This window comes from Diabrotica virgifera, chromosome 7, assembly GCF_917563875.1.
Source record: "Diabrotica virgifera virgifera chromosome 7, PGI_DIABVI_V3a".
NCBI lineage: Eukaryota > Metazoa > Arthropoda > Insecta > Coleoptera > Chrysomelidae > Diabrotica > Diabrotica virgifera.
In genome coordinates this window covers 15,809,685-15,830,800 of record NC_065449.1, presented here as the reverse complement: position 1 = coordinate 15,830,800, position 21,116 = coordinate 15,809,685, and the positions used below count along the sequence as shown (strand labels likewise).

The 21,116-nt window shown below is 33.0% G+C and overlaps 1 protein-coding gene across 2 annotated transcripts in view; it reads left to right on the top strand.

The window, feature by feature from the left end:
• LOC126887970 (alpha-(1,3)-fucosyltransferase 10) overlaps positions 1-20,994 on the top strand; it is a 28,059-nt gene extending 7,065 nt beyond the window's left edge. For both annotated transcript variants that reach the window (XM_050655931.1, XM_050655930.1), the window contains exons 3-6: positions 1,622-1,841; positions 10,438-10,621; positions 11,881-12,058; positions 15,517-20,994. In XM_050655931.1, the coding sequence (XP_050511888.1) occupies positions 1,622-1,841; positions 10,438-10,621; positions 11,881-12,058; positions 15,517-15,957 (1,023 nt within the window). In that variant the 3' untranslated portion in view covers positions 15,958-20,994. The remainder of the gene's footprint in view (positions 1-1,621; positions 1,842-10,437; positions 10,622-11,880; positions 12,059-15,516) is intronic.
• The last annotated feature ends 122 nt before the right edge of the window (positions 20,995-21,116 follow it).

Here is a 21,116-nt window from a genome sequence, read left to right as displayed (position 1 = left end):
TTTTTTGCAAATGGTTGGAAAATTTTTTTAAAGCATTCATTTTCAAGACCTATGAAATACGCATTTTAAGTATTTTATAAAATTAGAATATAATAAACAATTTCTGACAAATGTTAATTTTTTTATCACAATTTTTTTTAAATATTTAAAGATTATGCAAAAAAATGAAAAATTTATATTTTGTCAACAAAATATTAAATAGGCATCACACCTTTATAATCTTTCTAAGTTTGATCAATGTCTCATGATTATTTTGGTTGTTATTGCGACTGTAAATTGTTAATTAACAATTGAATTGTTGCTAAAATATTCGTTTCATTTTCACCGGCTTCTGAATTTATAATCTACACCAAGAAAGCTTTTATTTCACTAAGCTATATAATTATTGATAAATAATTGCTGGCCCAAAAAATTTATTTTAAAATTCGAGATTTTGTTGGGAAAACCCACATTTTCCGAGGAAAATTTTCGTCGAAGCAAATCGGAAAAAACATGCTTCTATGTAGAATTAAATTGGGATGGATTTTTATTTGAGTATTTTTGGTGTAAAGTTAAAATCTTCGGAGTTATAGAGCAATAATTGAAAAAAATACGATTTGTCGGCGCCATTTTGTTTATAAAAAAAGTAGCACACTATCTGCGGACTTTGCATAGCTATATTAATAATACATAGGATCTTATCATTCGATTCCAGCAATAAAATTGCTGGTAAATAACCTTTCTTTGTACTTTACTAATTAGACCAGCGTATTATAACTATTTTTTTTTTCAAAATTTAAAGATTATGCAAAAAAAAAAGAAAAATTTATATTTTGTCGATAAAATATTAAATAAGCATCTCATCTTTATAATCTTTATAAGTTTGATCAGCGTATCATGATTATTTTGGTTATTATTGCGATCGTAAATTGTTAATTAACAATTGAATTGTTGCTAAAATATTCGTTTAATTTTCACCAGCTTCTGGAATTACAATCTATACCAAGAAAGCTTTGATGTCACTAAGTTATTTAATTATTGATTAATAATTACTTACCGAAAACTTTATTTGAAAATTAGAGTTTTTGTTAGGAAAACCCGCATTTTCCGAGGAAAATTTTCGTCAGAGCAAATCGTGAAAAACCTATCTCTATGCAGAATTTAATTGCGGTGAATTTTTATTTGAGTGTTTTTGTTGTAAAGTTAAAATCTTCGGAGTTATAGAGCAATAATTGAAAAAAATACGATTTGTCGGCGCCATTTTGTTTATAAAAAAAGTAGCACACTATCTGCGGACTTTGCATACCTATATTATTAATATATAGGATCTTATAATTCGATTCCAGCAATAAAATTGCTGGTAAATAACTTTTCCATGAATTTTGCTAATTAGCCCAGAGTATAATAGAAGTATAACTTCTTACGTGCGTACAAAGTACACACACATTCTTTTTTATGTCTATTTGACAACCTCCCAATTTTATAAGCTGTTTTTTGTTTCAAATTCCATTTACCTATTTTGATTTATTTGACTATTTTATTGTATTATATCTACTCTATTCCTATTTTTTGTGCTAATATTAATCTTTAAACTAAAATAAATCTTATTACATATTACATAACATTATATTTTTGTTTTCAGGCATTTTTATTCTATGGAAGTAAAATCTTAAATCATGATTTTCCATTACCAAAAAAAGAAAAAGTGCCTTGGGCTGTTTTTCATGAGGAGTCACCAAAAAATTATGCACCGTTTCTGTATAAGGAGACACAAGACTTGTTCAACATTACTTCTACGTTTAGCCAATACAGCGACCGTCCCGTAACCTTGCAGTATTTAAAAAATGTCAGCAATTTAAAAGGTAAATTCTGCATGAAGGTATTATTATCACATACATACACACAGTGTACTAAATATGTTAAATATGTGTCAAGAGTTATTGGTGACATTTGGGCACCTACTGCTTCTAAAGAAGTGGGCAATGCTGCCTACTATATCCAAAAATTTATTTTCCTCCTTATACTGAGAGGACCTAAATATCGCTTACTCCCGTTGATAATTCAGGGCAAAATCGAAGGAAAACATTGGGTTGGAAGTGGAAGAAAACCACTGTTCTGGCTTGTAACATTAGAAACGGACAGGCCGCACGGTCGAGGAATAATTATTTCATATATCTGCGGACCGAGAAACATTTCATCAGCTTGTTAATACGACGATAGGCAACGCTTGAAAACAACCACTGCACGGAAAGAAGAGAAGAACAGTAATTCAATAAAATTGTGTTTTGACTAGGGAAGTTTTGGGGTACTTCTGATTTCTTTCATTATATATGTATTTTGGGCTGCTGAATCCGAATATGAGGTTTGCGGACAAAATTTCGTGACGGAACATTGAAAAAATAGCGAAAAAAGCGTAAAATTTCTGCTTTTTCTCGCTTTTTTGCTTAAATCTCGAGAACTATTAACTTTCATTAAATGGTCTGTCAACAGAAATTAAAGTACTTAAAATTCTCTACAAATATCAATATTTACTTTTTTTTTCAGACGAACCATTTGGTCTAAAATGCAAGTTGAAATGCCAATTTTTAACGGTCTCGGCAAAACCCACTTTTTACATTCCAAAACTTTATTTTTTATTAGAATGCTGTCATTTGATAAAATTTTCCTAGTTTTCTGCACAAATAATAAATGTTAGTTCATTTGGTATGTCTCTTGTGACAGCTTCCATGAATCCATTCCATCCTAAGAGGCCGGGAATGTCTCTGCCTTTCCCTTAGAGCCACGGAAGATCAGGCACAGATGGAGTCACAGTTTCAGTTGGTGTGAACATTTCCTTCGGATCTGTTATCGTGATTTCTGATAAACCTTGAGGTTTTGTCCTTTTACAATAAATTAGTTGAACAGCTCCCTGACTTCCATAAACCTCAGGCGCGGGTTTCGTTTTTAACCGAGGAATGGATTGGTTAGAAGCTACTGCATGTTTTGGTGCAGTACAAGAAATGCCACCTATGCATGACGTGAAAAGTGTGGTATCCGTCGATTGTATGTACGTTAAAATCAGTGTTATCGTACACCTGCTGTGTAAATCACGGCAGGTCAATTTTCTGCGGATCTCCTGCGAATGCTGACACTTCCAGGCGAACAGCTTCTGTACAAGATGAACAAAAACCCAAAGAGGAAACTACATCAACCTATTTTCTTGAGCCGTACTTTTTGTAGAGAAAACGGCCAACCCTGCAAGGAATGGTGAGACGAATTATCTGGGCCTTACTGCCGCTATAAGACTTTGAGCAAGCGCGTTGCTTATCTGGAAGTGTCAGCAATCGCAGGCGATCCGCAGAAAATTGACCAGCCGTGCTTTACACAACAGGTCTACGATAACGCTGATTTTAACGTACATACAATCGACGGATATCACACTTTTCACGTCATGGGTAGCATTTCTTGTATTGCACCAAAACATGCAGTAGCTCCTAACCAATCCACTCCTCGGTTAAAAACTAAACCCGCGCCTGAGGTTTATTGAAGTCAAGGAGCTGTTCAACAATAAATTTTGAAAGGACAAAAAGGTTTATCAGAAATCAAGATAACATATCCGAAGGCAATGTTGACAACAACTGAAACTGTTACTCCATCTGTGCCTGATCTTCTGTGGCTCTAAGGGAAAAGCAGACATTCCCGGCCTCTTATGGAATGGATTCATGGAAGCTGTCACAAGAGACATACCATATTCATATTATGAACTAACATTTATTATTTGTACAGAAAACTAGGAGAAATTTATCAAATGACAGCATTCTAATAAAAAATAAAGTTTTGGAATGTAAAAAGTGGGTTTTGCCGAGACCGTTAAAAATTGGCAATTTTCAACTTGCACTTTAGACCGAACGGTTCGTCTGAAAAAAACGTAAATAGTGATATTTGTAGAGAATTCTAAGTACTTTAATTTCTGTTAACAGACCATTTACTAAAAGTTAATAGTTTTCTAGATTTTAGCAAAAAAGCGGAAAAAAGGCAGAAATTTTTCGCTTTTTTTCAATGTTCCATCAAGAAATTTTGTCCGCAAACCTCATATTTGGATTCAGCTCAAAATCCATACATAAGAAAGAAATCAGAACTACCCCAAAACTTTCCCACTAGGGAGCTCGTAGAGTACAAATTTACTGAATTACAGAGACACATCATCTTTTAGTGAGCTAGTATACCAATTTATCTTTATGAAAAACCATTTTACATGTGAATGTGGGTCTGTGGAGGTCTATTGAATCAGATTTTTTAAGTTGATAGACAGAATGGAGGTAATGATCTGAAGAAATAGCAACAATATAGGATTAAGGAGGATTTGCACATTAGTAACAAAAGGTAAATCTAGAATATGCTGATGAAACCCGCCCCTCTTAGGACAAAGGTTCCAAGGTGTGGCTGCTGATGAATTGGAATCACTTTCCACGGAAGCAAATAAAATAGGTTTGAAAATTAATATTAATAAAACCAAATCCATGAGAAGAGATGCAAAAACAACATACTATTGACTATGTTTGAAATGCAGATTAAAAATGTGGAAAATTTTATGTATCTTGGAAGTGTCATAACAGAAAGCGGATGTACAGAAGACGATATTTGTATGAGGATACGAAAAGCTCAACAAGCAGTCAGCATGCTCAATCCTGTTTGAAGGTCTAGCCAGTATAAAAAATACTTTTTTTATATGTTTTCTACAAAGACAAAGATCCAAATATTTCAGTCAAATATCATGTCTGTTCTACTCTACAGTTGATGTGAAATATGCAAAGGGACAAAAACCCTTACAGACAAACTGCAGGTATACTACATTCGCTCTCGCGAGATTTTTTTTGAGACATTCGGAATAGGAAACGTACAACACAAAAATTCCTACCTCACACTATTAACTGCTAAAATCAACTCAAATCAACTTAATCTTTCATTAAAAAAAGAAGAATTATTAGAAATAGTGGGAGTGTCTACTAATCTCATAAAATTTTGTGAAGTTTATTTCTATAAAATATTTTTATTTTGTACAATAAATAATTTTCTCATTTGCTATCAATACATTATAATGTTTTAAATAAATAAATATTGATTGGCGTAAGGTTTATGTTATTTTTATGTCTGTTTACTATTAATAATATTGGATATGAGCAGGTGCGTTGGTTTTGTAGTAATTTCCAGTCACTTCTGACAACTGAATTTTTCAAAAAAGAAATTACTAACGTCAGTGTCAAAAAAAATCTCGCGAGAGCGAATGTAGTATATTAGTTAACAAATACCTGCGAAGAATTATTCGTATTTTCTGACCTAACATCATCAGAAACGAAGATCTGCTACACCTGACTGAATAAAGAGGGTAAAAAATGAAATAAAGTCCAGAAAGAGTCACACACTTCGGAAAAATAGCTCCTGTGTTGCAAAGACTGCCCTAGAGTGGAATCCCCAAGGAAAAAGTGGTTGTCCAGCACAAACTTAAAGAAGATCAATCATGGATGAGATATGAGGTTAAGGAAAGTCTTAAAGTGATGTGTAAGACCTTAGCGCAAAATAGAACTTGGGTGATTACATAAGTAGCAAAGAATATTTATTTAAAAATGTATCAACATTTTCAATTTCTTTGCAACACGAAAATTCAGCAGCTGCATAATACTCTGGTTCAAAAATCAATCAATGGAGCACACAAGAAAATCAATGGAACACCATAAGCAGTATCATACTAAACACAGCGAAAGAAGTCCTAGGAACAAAGACACAACGGAGAGAAGAAACATGGTTCGATGAAGAATGCAAACAAGCTATACAGGAAAGAAATGAAGCACATAAGAATTATATACTCAGACGTACTAGAGAGAGAAAACAGAATTTTGAGAACAAAAGACGAAGAGCAGATAAACTGTGCAGGCAGAAAAAAAGAAAGTACGAAAACCAACGGATACTAAACATAGAGAGGGAGTTTAAGGAAAACGAAACACGTAGTGCATACCAACTTATTAAACATTTAAGACAGGGATACAAACCGAAGACTAGCCTCTGCAAAAATAAGAAGGGTGAAATCATTAGCGATATGGACGAAGATAACCTGGATGACATATTTTAAGGAAGTATTAAACAAAGGGGCACAACCACCATTACAACAGCAGAGGCAGCAGCAGGCACGGCAGGAGGTACAACAACAAGAGCTGGGGGAAGATGGAGAAGAAAATGAATTAACTAGACCCCCAACGCTAGATGAGGTCCAAACGGCAATCCACATACAAGAAAGCCATAAAGCATCGGGAATAGATAAAATACCGGCAGAACTACTCAAGCAAGGAGGAAGTAATTTGACACAACAGATGTACCAGCTAATACGAGAGATATGGATAGAAGAAGAAATCCCCCAACAATGGAAGAAAAGTATAATCTGCCCTATTCATAAAAAAGGAGACAAACTGTTGTGTCAGAATTATGGGGGCATCTCTTTACTTTGTTCGGGATACAAAATATTCACAAACATCCTTAATCGAAGACTTCAACCTCTCACGGAAAAAATCATCGGGGAATATCAAGCAGGGTTTAGGCAAAATAGATCTACCATTGACCAACTATTTACAGTTAAACAAATACTAGCCAAAGCATGGGAATATGACATGGACGTTTACAATCTTTTTGTAGATTTTAAACAAGCCTTTGATTCAATAGATAGAACAATTCTACCTAAAATATTGGAAGAATTTGGCATACCATCAAAATTAATACGACTAGTGCAAATGACAATGACAGAAACAGAAGCACAGGTATGTATTCAAGGACAGATCACTGATGCGTTTACGATAACGCAAGGACTGAAACAAGGCGACGGACTGGCTCCAACGCTTTTTAATCTTGTTCTTGAATATGTAATTAGACGGTTGACGGTGAGCGGAAATAACATACTTACAAGCAAATCTACCCAATTAGCAGCATACGCAGATGATATAAACATAATGAGCAGAACAATGAATGCAGCGGAAGAAACCTACATTGAGTTGAAACAGAATGCAGAAGCAGTAGGGCTAGCAATAAATACAAATGAAACAAAACTACTCATACAAACCAGATCAAATAGACCGGCGCAACAACACTTTATTGACGATATAGAACATGTGAATAGATTCACGCACCTAGGAATGGATCTGGTTGCAAGCAATGAAGAAGAACCGGAAATAAATAGAAGGCTTGTGCTGGCAAATAAAGCCTATTTCGCGATGGGCCACATATTCAAATCGCGAGACGTACACCGGAAAACAAAACTCCGGGTATATAAAACAATAATCAGGCCCATAGTAAGTTATGGCTGCGAAACATGGGTGGTGACACAGAAATCTGCCAATGCATTAGATGTGTTTGAAAGGAAAATATTACGTAGGATACTGGGCCCAATAAGTGAAAATAACAACTGGCGAATTAGGTATAATAGAGAAATATACGAGCAATATAGCGAACCAACTCTAGCACAATACACTAAACTGCAGAGATTACGGTGGGCAGGGCACGTGGTCCGCATGCATGAGAATAGAATCCCCAGAAAATTGTTGAATGCAAGAATGTAGGGAAGAAGACCTGTTGGAAGACCTAAAAAGAGATGGGAAGACGAAGTCGATGAGGATGCCAGGAACTTCCTGGGAACGCGTTCATGGAAAAGAACAGCGGTAAATCGAAATGATTGGAGAAGCTTGTTGAAGGAGGCCAAGGCTCGATTTGGGCTGTAGTAACATTGGATGGATGGATGGATAATACTCTGGTTAAATCGGAGAATGCAGAGGAAGAGTCTATACCGGTTTCGGAGATCTTTTTCCCCCTCATCAGTAGTCCCATATTATCCTCTTCTCTTCGACTTATCCACGTATCATACTTTGGGCCTTTCCGAATTGCAAAGAAAGAAATGTCACGGATGAACTAGAGCCATCTACCGAAAAACAAAGTAAGTTATCGTCTCCATACCACCAGATTGACAACAGGTGGAATACTTTCTTTGGTTACACCTCCTGAGATTTTCAAAATTTATAAGTCAAACAGGATGCCGAGGAAATTAAAATGAGAGAATTTTAAATAATTCACAACTCATCTGCTCAGCGTGGTAAGTTCCAACAAGAAAGATTCCTTAATACTTCTACAAAAGAGTAAATGAATTAAAAATGTATAAACATTTTCAATTTCTTTGCAACACGAAAATGCAGCAGCTGCATAATACTCTGGTTAAATCGGAGAGTGCAGGAAGAGTCTATACCAGAGTATTGTGCATCTGCTGCATTTTCGTGTTGCAAAGAAATTGAAAATGTTTATACATTTTTAATTCATTTACTCTTTTGTAGGAGTATTTAGGAATATTTCTTGTTGGAACTTACCACGCTGAGCAGATGAGTTGTAAATTATTTAAAATTCTCCCATCTTAATTTCCTCTGCATCCTGTATGATTTATAAATTTTGAAAATCTCAGGAGGTGTAACCAAAGAAAGTATTCCACCTGTTGTCAATCTGGTGGTATGGAGACGATATTTATTGTCGTTTTCTGTGCTACTTCGATTGATAACTTACTTTGTTTTTCGGTAGATGGCTCTAGTTCTTCCGTGACATTTCTTTCTTTGCAATTCGGAAAGGCCCAAAGTATGATACGTGGATAAGTCGGAGAGAAGAGGATATGGGACTACTGATGAGGGGGAAAGACCTCCGAAACCGGTATAGAGTCTTCCTGCACTCTCCGATTTAACCAGAGTATTATGCAGCTGCTGCATTTTCGTGTTGCAAAGAAATTGAAAATGTTTATACATTTTTAATTTATTTACTCTTTTGTAGGAGTATTAACCCTCCGTTAGTCGCTAGGATAAACGTAGCATCAAGAGTCGCTACGGTGTCAGAGACCGACAATTTAAAAAAATAGTCATTGCTATAAAATTCATACAAATATTTTATATTGTGTATAGGAATGACTGAAAAATATTTTTGAAAATGTTTTATTGAAAAACAACAGATATAAAATGAAAAACCCTAGTATAACAATATACATATTGTTATTTGTAATATAAAAATATTCGCTAGGAACCATTTCCCACAATTCCAACGAACGTTTTTGTTCGGCTTCAAAGGACATCTATAAATAAGATTTGACCAAAACTTACCGATAAAATGCAATAATAAGATGCTAAATCTTTACCTGAACTGCAAGTTATGCCAATAAAATAATAACCACACTGTTAGTCGCTACGGAGTCTTGCACCGAAAATAGCTATAAAACTCGCACAACTGTACCCAAGTAAGTAAGAATGTATACTAACACGAGGTTAGTTAATAGGAAGAGGTACAGAAAATGGCGATATATTAATTCTGTCGTCGGTGTGTGACACCGATAGCGACTAACGGAGGGTAAAGGAATCTTTCTTATTGGAACTTACCACGCTGAGCAGATGAGTTGTGAATTATATAAAATTCTCTCATCTTAATTTCCTCGGCATCCTGTTTGATTTATAGATTTTGAAAATCTCAGGAGGTGTAACCAAAGAAAGTATTCCACCTGTTGTCAATCTGTTGGTATGGAGACGATATTTATTGTCGTTTTCTGTGCTACTTCGATTGATAACTTACTTTGTTTTTCGGTAGATGGCTCTAGTTCATCCGTGACATTTCTTTCGTTGCAATTCGGAAAGGCCCAAAGTGTGATGCCTAGAAAAATCGGAGAGAAGAGGATATGGGACTCGACTACTGATGAGGGGGAAAAGACCTCCGAAACCGGTATAGACTCTTCCTGCACTCTCCGATTTAACCAGAGTATTATGCAGCTGCTGAATTTTCGTGTTGCAAAGAAATTGAAAATGTTTATACATTTTTAATTCATTTAGGGCCGGTTGTTCGAAAGCTAATCAACAATGATCATTATCAAATATTTAATTACTGTCACCAACTGTCAATGTCAACTTTGTTTGGGTTGCTGAAAACATAATATGAAATTACTTAATCAATTATGTTAATAATTGTTATGTTAATTGATTAACTAATCTCATAATTTTAATCAATTATGTCTTCAGCAACCCAATAAAAGTTGACATTGACAGTTTTGGTGACAGTAATTAAATATTTGATAGTGATCATTGTTGATTAGCGTTCGAACAACCGGCCCTAACTCTTTTGTAGGAGTATTAAGGAATCTTTCTTGTTGGAACTTACCACGCTGAGCAGATGAGTTGTGAATTATTTAAAATTCTCTCATCTTAATTTCCTCGGGATCCTGTTGGATTTATAAATTTTGAAAATCTCAGGAGGTGTAACCAAAGAAAGTATTCCACCTGTTGTCAATGTGGTGGTATGGAGACGATATTTATTTTCGTTTTCTGTGCTACTTCGATTGATAACTTACTTTGAATATTTATTTGTTTGCTGTATAAGTAGTATGATTTTTTTATTTCACTAAAACTGAAACTTTTTTCATATTTTTAGACAAAAGATATTTTGTCCCCCTGAAGAATAAGAACAAATTGTTAGAAAATAGTTCTCCAGTATTATATATACAATCCGACTGTGATACACCTATAGGAAGAGATTATTTGGTTAAGGAACTATCCAAATATATTCAAATTGATAGTTATGGCAGCTGTTTAAAAAATAAGGACTTTCCATCAGGGTGAGAATGATAATTTTACATACACAGGGTGAGTTTTAGACGTCGTTAATTCCATTATGGTACAAAATATCCAAAAAAGTTATTTAGAAAAACTGTAGGCAAGGATATTCTCCAGGTTTGGAAAATATGCCGAATTCTATAGATGAATACTGTGTGGTCAAGCAAACATACAATTTTTTAAATAGGACACCCTGTATATTTTCTCAGATTTACATAGTTATTAATTACCTTGTAAAATTCGACATGTTCTAAGCCTGGATAATATATATCATTGCCTACATATCATCTAAATAACTTTTTATATCCAATATCCCACTAAAAACTCACCCTGTATATCAGCCTATATAAGTATACAGTTTTTTCTATATAGAAAAACAATATGTTGTGGAGATTAAACGAGAACCATTTATTGTTTATATGTTATCATACATCTGCTTTTGTTCCCAAATATTTGTTTTTACACTCATAGTTTAAGCCTTTTATGCTTTTTAACGTGTCAGCTACTATATATTTACTATAATGTAGGCACCAATTGTTACTGATGATTATATAGCTTATTTAAGCTGGAATCTAGAAACATGTCTGGAAATATAATTTTTTTTTGATAAGTGCAATAATGTAACCAGACACAAAGATTCAGCCTACACAAAAATGCTTACCTGAAGAACTAGAACCACAGTAGAGAATTACCAGACTGAGATAAGACAAGACTTAGGATTTACAAAAGAATTAACAAAAGTATTGAAATTCTTTATTTGACAACCTTGGATTTATATTCATGGCAACCCTGGATCACAATGTTGAGATAGTGATGCCGGTTGTCAACTGTCATTTGATTTTTTCTTTAGTATCTTCCTGTAAATAATGCAGCACATGTTGAAATTTTAAAATATATAAAAGTAACCAAAAAACACCAACAGTAAATAAATCAAGGCAGTGATGCATTTTAATCAGCTAGAAAAAGGCTACCTTTTTTAATATACATATTATACCAGGAGTCTCGTCTAACAAAATGTGGAACACATGTTACAATTAACACCTAATGCTCAATAGATAGTGACGTTTTGACTTTATTGATTATAAAAAAGCTTCTGGAAATGTACAACATATCATTTTCATACAAATGGCAATATAAATATGGAGCATAAAGGCCAATGATACAGCCTGTGTTAAATTAATTTGTATTGGTTTACAAAACAATTCTTTAAATATTTCTAGAAACCATAAATTTTTATACATTATATATTATATTTTTTTAGATTATCTGAGCTATATCCTTTAGATGTTTACAACGAAAAGTACATGGAGTTTATATCAAAATACAAATTCATAATTTCAATTGAAAATGCAGCATGTCAAGATTATATATCTGAAAAATTTTGGAGGCCGCTAATAGTGGGCAGCATACCCATATATTTTGGAGCCACTAACATTAAAGTAGGTTTTAAAAGTGGGACAATATTAAAAGACAACACACACAGCTTATGAAAAATGTAGTGTCACTTAAATGCAATAAAATTTACATGAATAGATTCGTTTCGAAATTACAATCATTTTGATATCATTGCGCCAACTCTGAATTTTGATTAATAACGGCTTAAATTGTAATTAAAATTGATCAAAATCACATTTTTTGAAGTCCATAAAACTGCCATTTATAAATATTAGTCTAGTGGGTCACCCAGCGTGAGCTAAGCCGATTAGAGGAACTATATGCTTTTGTACGACTAACTAAATTATACCTACTATTATCTATTAAGATAAAAATAAGCTTCTACCTTAATGCCTGAAGAAAGATTTATAAACTGTCGATTTACAGATAGTGTAGGAAACAGAGGTTCAACCATGATACTATAAATAACAATGTTATTTATAGTATCATGGGTTGAACCTCGCAAAATGGACACAAGTACGGTTTTATTTTTTTTTCTGGTATATTAAGGGGTGCTTATTATGAAACTAACATTTTCTTGAAAAATTTCGCCCCGGAACCCCCCTTTTCATCCCTTTAAAGGGGGTAATTTGTGGTTTTTGCGAAACGTAGCCCTTCCTGTACGTTTTACAAAAAAATTTACTTGATAGTAAAATGAAGAGGACTATATTTCCTACTATTTATTTTCCGACAGCATATGCCGATCACCCACCGTTTAGCGGGGATGACGCCCCAAAGTTGACAAATTTTTAAAAAAGATGTTTTAAAAAAATATATTTTTCCCTAACTGTAATGAAAATTAAGAAGAAACCCTGCGGCAATTAATCACAAATAAGTGGCTGATTTTTTGGTATAGGGCAATTGCAAATTTTTTAATTACAGGGTGATACATTTTAAAAAAACCCCTTTTTTTACCATCTGAACCGCCTATGCTAGAGTAAAAAAACTCTCAGCGATTATGCATGTACTGGTGTTATTTACAAATTTGTATAATATACCTCCATATTTTCCCCGGAACCATCCAAAAAAAGGAGAATTAATAAAGAAAATAATCAAAAATTGCCACCAAACCACTGTGTCTTTAGGGTGAAAGAAAATAAAATATGCATAGGTCATAATCTGTAGCAGACAGTGTGTTCTTTTATTTTCCATAAGTACGTTAGCAATAAAATGAATAGGTGACGAAAAAAAAAACAAAAACTGGATCCCGCCAAAGCATTTCCGAGGTTTACGGCGCCACTATGCCGTAACGGTTGCTTATACGAAAAAAATGCGTAGGACCTTATTTCTAGAGAAAATAGTGGTATTTAATTCTTTATAAGTTTTCTTTTAAAAAAATGCATAGGTAATGAGAAAATCGTAAAAACATGCTCTCCAAGGGGTAGGGGTAGTTTCTGCAGTTTATTTTCAAGGATAGGGGTACTTTCCGCAGAAATGTTGCAATAATCATATATATTTATGAAAAACCCTATTGATGGAGCATATTATTATGTCCATATGGGCCAGAAAGCAAAAAAAAAAAGAATGTGTGTGTACTTTGTACGCACGTAAGAAGTTATACTTCTACTACATATTATGTGATTTTTAAGACTATACCAAAAATTTAAAAAAATAAAAGAATAAAACGCACACAAACACATTGAAAAATGCCACAAAGAAAAAATGATTTCTGGACGATAATAATTGTTGGCAAAAATTTTAAATACGCATTTGCTGAAAAAAAAATTATATAACAAATATACTTACAATCATAATATGCATAAAAAAATAAAACTTCCATCGGGAATTGAACCCTTGAATTTCGTGCCGCTTTGACTCGTAATCGAAGCGTAGACTCACTCGTCCAATCGCACATTATTTATCATGTGGAAAAATACGGTAACTGAACGTTTTACTGTTTGACAATTGTTTTGAAAATTATGTAGTTTAAATTTTGTGGAAGAAAATATAAAAATATAACAAAACAGTAAGAAAACAATATATTAGATGAAGATTGGTAGAACTTTTGTTGGTAATCAAATTAAGTATGTAAATCAAAGCATTACATACCTACTAGATAAATAAATCTACGCCAAAAAATCATAATTTAAAAATAAAAATCGAACCTAATTTGGGATTTCTCTCTAAAATCCGCATTCTTGAGAAAATAAACGTATGTATTTCAACCTAATCCAAATGTATAATTACAATATGATTATAATAAAAACTAGGTACTTACCAAATTAGAATGAGTTTTCCTTGTCAAAAATAGTCCAAAAGTCCAAAAATATAGGTATATGAAAACTATTTAAAAAGGCAGTATAACTATTAACTAACTTTTGTTTGTTGTTTCTTTTCACACAAATTTTAAAACGCAACAACCATAAATAATCTAACTACAGCTGTGCCACAGCCACCATATTGAATAATTTTTGACATGTCATTTGAACATCCAATCAGAACAAAGTTATAATGCGCATGCGCCCGGTCGCTAGGTTTTCCCATATAAAAATTTACCCTCTATCGCCGGTAAAGAAGTATAACTTCAAAAATTTTTTCAAGCCCCCCTTTATTTATTTTTTTTGCTACAGGGGTTGCATCAAGAAATAGCTTTTGGTGTCCATGCATGGGTAATAAGAACGTGCACAAAATAATATATGAATCATTTTAATAAAGGGCATGGTGTGTGAATGATTCCAAGAAAATCACTTTCTTTATTAATTCCCCTTTTTTGGGGTGGTTCCGGAAAAAAAATGGGGGTGCATTCTGCATTATAGAAATTTGTAAATAACACCAGTACATGGATAATCCCTGAAAGTTTTTTAATCTAGCATAGGCGGTTCAGATGGTATAAAAAGGGGTTTTTTAAAATGTAACACCATGTAATTAAAAAATTTGCAATTGTCCTGAAATGAAACCTATACCAAAAAATCAGCGACTTATTTGTGATTAATTGCCGCAGGGTTTATTCTTAATTTTCAGTACAGGTAGGGAAAAATATTTTTTTAAATTTGTCAATTTTGGGGCGCTACCCCCGCTAAACAGTGTGTGATAGACATAATATGCTGTCGGGAAATATAGTCCTCTTCATTTTACTATTAAGTAAATTTTTTGTAAAACGCACAGGAAGGGCTACGTTTCTCAAAAACCACAAATTACCCCCTTTAAAGGGATGAAAAGGGGGATCGGAAAAGATACCAGAAAAAAAATAAAGCCGGGCTTGTGTCCACTTTGCGAGGTTCAACCTCTGTTTCCTACACTAAAAACCTTTTTCTCTCTTTGACTCACGTATATTTTTGATTTTTGATTTTAGATTTATTTATATCAATTTACGCCTTTATTAATCAAAATTCAGACTTGGCGCAATGATATGAAATGATCGTAATTTCGAGACGAATCTATTCATGTACGTAAATTTTATTTAATTTGCATAACATTATATTTTCCATAAGATGTGAATGATTTCCATTTTGAACTTTTTTAGGAATGGTTTCCCAACGAATTGTCAGCCATTTTGGTAGAGGATTTTAGTGATATGCGATCACTTGCTGATTTTATAAAAAAAGTTAATGCAAATGATACACTATATTCCAGCTTTTTGGAACATAAACTTTCACAAAAAATCAGTAATGAACGCTTAAAGAATGAAATTCTTTCAGAACATCCTATACCAGAGTTTGAGTGTTACGTTTGTACTCAAATACACGAAAACCGAAGTTTTAAAGCAAGAAATATGAACATCTACGATTGTCCCAAACCAGTTCCTAGAGATACTGAAAAAAATACGTGGGATCAACATTGGGATATAGGCAGGTGTCAGTCTAAGGCACTAAAAATGCTAGTGGGCAAAAATGAGCCATTTAGTGAAGAGGTTTTTGAAGAAACATGGAAAAATCTATATTACAATAAGAACTGTTATCTGTAAAATATTTTAGAACTTTTTATTATATATGAACAGCTTATTTCAGAAAGAGACTCGAGTCATGTTAACTAACTTTCGAGAAATATGCAAAAATCTGTCTAGATTCGGGTCCTTTTGTGTAGTAAACGAAAAGTACGCCATGCTATTTCTCTATTATAGTAGAGAAATAAATTCCAATAAAGTCAACCATCTTAGTGAATGAATCCAGTCTTAACAAAAAAAGAATGTGTGTGTACTTTGTGCGCACGTAAGAAGTTATACTTCTATTATATGATTTCAATGAAATCAATATAAAAATAAAATAAAAATTTTATTTTTAATAAATCAATATACTTTAAACAGTTTATTTAAATATTAAACTAATTTTAATACTTGCTACTTTCCACAAAAATTTTTATTAAAAAAATACCAAAAATAAAAAAAAATAAAAGAATAAAACACACGCAAGCACATTGAAAAATGAAACAAAGAAATGATTTCTAAACAATAATTGTTGACAAAAATTTCAACTAAATACGTATTTTCTGAAAAAAAATTTAATAAATATACTTACAATCATAAAATGTACCTATAAAAAAAATAAAAAAATTGCATTGGGGATTGAACCTGCGTCTATCAGGTTGTTAGATTTTGAACTCACCACACGCAGAATTTAGCTACCGAGACATAATATGAATGATGTGGGAAGATATAGCAACTAAACGTTTTAAACTTTTTTGACAGTTGCTTATTCTCTTAGTTTAATCGTGTTTAATCAAATAAGTTTGATTCTTGTGGAATTAAAATACAACAAAATATAGACTAAAAAGGCAATATATTAGATGAAAATTGGTAGAAATTTTGTTGGTAATCAATTTATGTAAATCAAAGCATTACCTACTAGCCAGGTAGGTACATTTTCCAAATAGGTATGTAATTTTTTATTGCAATACTGAAACATTTACAATAATTACGTACCTGTTGCTTTTAAAAACTATTTAAAAAGTCACTACAATTATAAACTTGCTTTTTGTCTCTGTTCTCACAACAATAAAAACTAATAAAGGTACCTACACACAATTTAATTACCTATAACCATTGACGTATTAATAAAATAACCGACATATTGAACAATTGTTGACAGGTCATTGTAATTATTACCCAATCAGAGGACGTATAACGTTTAAGCTGCACCCAGCACCAAGACTTTTGATGAATTCGCGCACATATAAATTTACTCCTAACGCGCATAAAGAAGTATAACTTCAAAAATAACAAAAAACTGACTCAGGTCCCTTTCTGAAATAAGCTGTTCATAATATGCATACGAGATTAATTGAAAAGGTAATAAGCAAAAAAGGTTTCTTGCTCTTCTAAGAAGCATGGCATCGTCTAAGACTGGGCAAATGTACTATACGTCTTATTTCAAGCTGGTTACATCTATCTTTTTGCAAACGTCACACTGTCAATCTGTTTTTAAGTGCCTCCTGGCATGTTTCTGCCAGGAGGTTCTGCATATTCACTCTTGGCAAACAACAGACTGTTTTCTGTATTTACTTGAGGATGATTTGACCCTAATCTGGTCAAAATATGAAAAACTGCAATTTTTAATATTATTACCATTTCTTTTTCAACATAGACTCATTTTTTGCTCAAAGTACTAGCCACAATGCTTTTATAACATTTTTTTTTTCACCTTCAGATAAGTATTTTGTCATCGTTCGTTATAAATTGTCGTCGTCCGAGCCATTTTTTATGTTTGGGAACATGAAGTAGTCACATTGCGCTAAATCTGGGAATATGGTGGATGTTTGATAAATTCGTATTCGAATTGCTCTAATTTTCGCTATGCAGCGGTCACTATGTGAGTCGATGCGTAGCCTTGAATAAAGAGAACAGTTTTGCGAGACCTTTTTTCAAGTAATCAATATGTGTAATACTTTTTACATGGTAAGAAACAATCGTCGAAACCTTGAACAAGTCGATGAAACTCTAAGCTCTTTCGTTAGCAGTGGCGGCTCGTGGCTTTAGGGACAGGGTCGGCAAGGTTTTGTCTCCTCAGATAGGTATGCCATCTAATTAAAAGGCTTCAATTTCATAGAAAATTTTTGGTTTTTGTTTTTTTTTTATTTTTTTTTTTGTAAACCTGTTTATAAATTAACTCTAGTCTATGTTGTTTCGAAGTAGCAAAATGGGTTATAACGTCATTGTAAAATTTATTATTGTTTTGGAGAGGTTTTAAAAGTTTTTTTCTATTGACATTTGAGACAAGTTTGACATTATCTCTTGTTTTATGGTGTTTCGATAATAGGGCTTTTCATCGATTGTCATTTGTTTCGAGCTTCTGTCATATGTCACATAATATTAATATATCTACGCCATACGTCTCTGGTTTGTATCATTGTTATATACCAATAACGTATGACGTAGATATATTAATATTATGTGACACATGACAGAAGCTCGAAACAAATGACTGTGAAAGAAAAGCCCTATACGTTTTGACTTTTTTGAGACAAGAGAAATCCCGTTCATTTGAGGCAGAGTTTGCCCATATTTGAGCACAATAATTTATTAAATTCGGGAACAGTTTGTTGTACCTAATGAATTGCAGTATATAAAATTAAACATATTTTGTAACTTATCCCACCTTCCGAAAACATTTAGATCAGCATATAAAACTGTTAATCCATTTTCTTATTTTATTTGAATAAAGAATGATGGATAATTTTTAATGAACTTGTCTAATAGATATTTTGAAAATTCCTTGTAAATAATAATTGAGTTATCCTTCCGCTCAAAAAGGTCCGGAACATTGTTTAAATAATCAAAATGTCAAAAAATTAAGAAAAACTTCGATTTTTTTCTTCGTTTTTTGATTTTAACTTTCAAAGTATTCACTTCTGAGAAAAGTTACACTGACATAAAAGTTGGGTAACTAAATTTCCTACAATATAGGATTGGTTAAAAATTTTCAAAAGTGTCATCCTTGTTGCAATACAGCAATAATTGCGAAAAAAACATAAAAAATAAGTATTCGCATTTTACGTTTTTCAACCATTTATGCTAACACTTACGACCTTCATATTTTAACCAGAAAACCTTTATGATATAATAAAACAATACTGTAAATTTCATTAAGATCGACATTTTGCAATCTAGCTTTTGCAAAAAAAAATAAATTTTTTCAAAATGTTGCAGTACTGACAATAAAGCAGATAGCAAGTTGATTTTTTTACATATAGAAGAAAGGTACAGTATTCTTCTATACGTAAAAATAAATCAACTTGCTGTCTGCTTTATTTTCAGTTCTGCAACATTTTGAAAAAATTAATTGTTTTGCGAAAGCTGGATTGCAAAATCTATTGAACCGATCTTATGAAATTCACAGTATTTTTTTATTATAATATGATATAGTTTTTCTGGGTAAAATTATGAAGGTCTTAAGTGTAGCATAAGCGGTTGAAAAACGTAAAATGCGAATACTTGTTTTTTATGATATTTTCGCATTTATTGCTATTTTGCAACAAGGGTGACAATTTTTAAAATTTTTAGCTAATCCTTTATTGTAGAAAATTTAATTACGCAACTTTTATGTCAGTGCAACTTTTCTCGAAAATGAATACTTTTAAAGTTATAATCAAAAAATGAAGAAAAAAATCGAATGTTTCCTTTATTTTTTGACATTTTGATTATTTAAACAATGTTCCGGACCTTTTTGAGTGGGAGGATAACTCAAATATTATTATACGAGTTATTTTCAAGCAATTTCTGCAAACAAATATGAGTCACCTCTCAACGTCCAAATTAAATCTCAACGTCCAAGTACGTGTTTTGTTGCCGTTTGCAGATCACCGCTGTGCTCGGCAGATTGTTTTTCTGCCATACTTGTCATTCAAATAAATACGGGGAATGTATAATTGGTTGCCTATCGGCTAATATTCCATAGCGTCTTATTACAAGCAAATGCTCAACTGGGTACGGCTAGCCGAAGCGGGCCATGAATTCACACAATCGCAGTCGGGTGTATGGCTGGCTAGGATCCTTAATTTGAAAAGTCTCTTACGCACAGCGCACAGGGATCACTTAACGTATCAGATCGTTCGAATTCTTTTAAAAACAATGAATAAAATTTAATCTGTATTATCTCACAGATATTTTTTTTATTTCACAGAAACGAATATCATCAACTCTGATTAACTTATATATTTCAAAAAAATCTATAATGTGTCCATAAATGTGTGGGTCGGCACTGCCGACTCTGCCGACCCTGACTAGCCGCCACTGTTCGTTAGGCCTCCGCTGTTTTTTCTCCATGTGACTGTTGTAGAACCCTCAGAAATCCAATTATTAGGTCCCGGTGCCGCCCAAAATCCCGACAGCCAAAATCCCGACGGCCAAAATCCCGACACATAAAAATCCTGTCAGATTTTCAAAACTATAATACATAGTATCCATCTAAGCTTTCATTTGACACCTCATTTGCCATTCTACCTGGTTTAATGACGGAGAAGTTATATTCGCGGTCGGACGGACAGACAGCATATGTTAAATTTCTCACCTTTAGTACCATCCTTGCATTACAAGCTTTCATTTGACACCTCAAATGTCATTCTACCTGGTATAATGATGGAGGAGTTGTGTTTGCGGAAGGACAGACAGACGGACGGACGTTGATAATTCAAAGTTTTCACATTTTTTCAAAATTAGTGAAAACAATGGAAAAATTATTCGCGAATTAATCAGTTTTAATTTATTTCCAAGTATGTAGGTGATATTAGTATAATTAGCTAAATATAAATAATATAAATAAATTCCATGTTTAAAATAATACTGTAACGTAACAAAAATAGATGAATACTATGTATTATAGTTTTGAAAATCTGACAGGATTTTTAATTTGTCGGGGTTCTGGCCTGTCGTGATTTTAGGGTAGACCCATTAGGACCATGTGAAAAATATATTTATCGTGACAATTCGTCCATTCCAGCAACTATTTATTATTAAGAAGTTCTTATTTCTTTTGGAATTAAATAAAAATAAAAAAAGGATTTGTTATAACATGCCTTTTATGTTTGTAGCAGAGAACAACGACCACGTTTTCTGTTTGTAGTGGCAAACTTACCCGACTATTATCCCCATTTATTTCCTTTTAAATCGAAAAACTATCGAATAGCAACAAA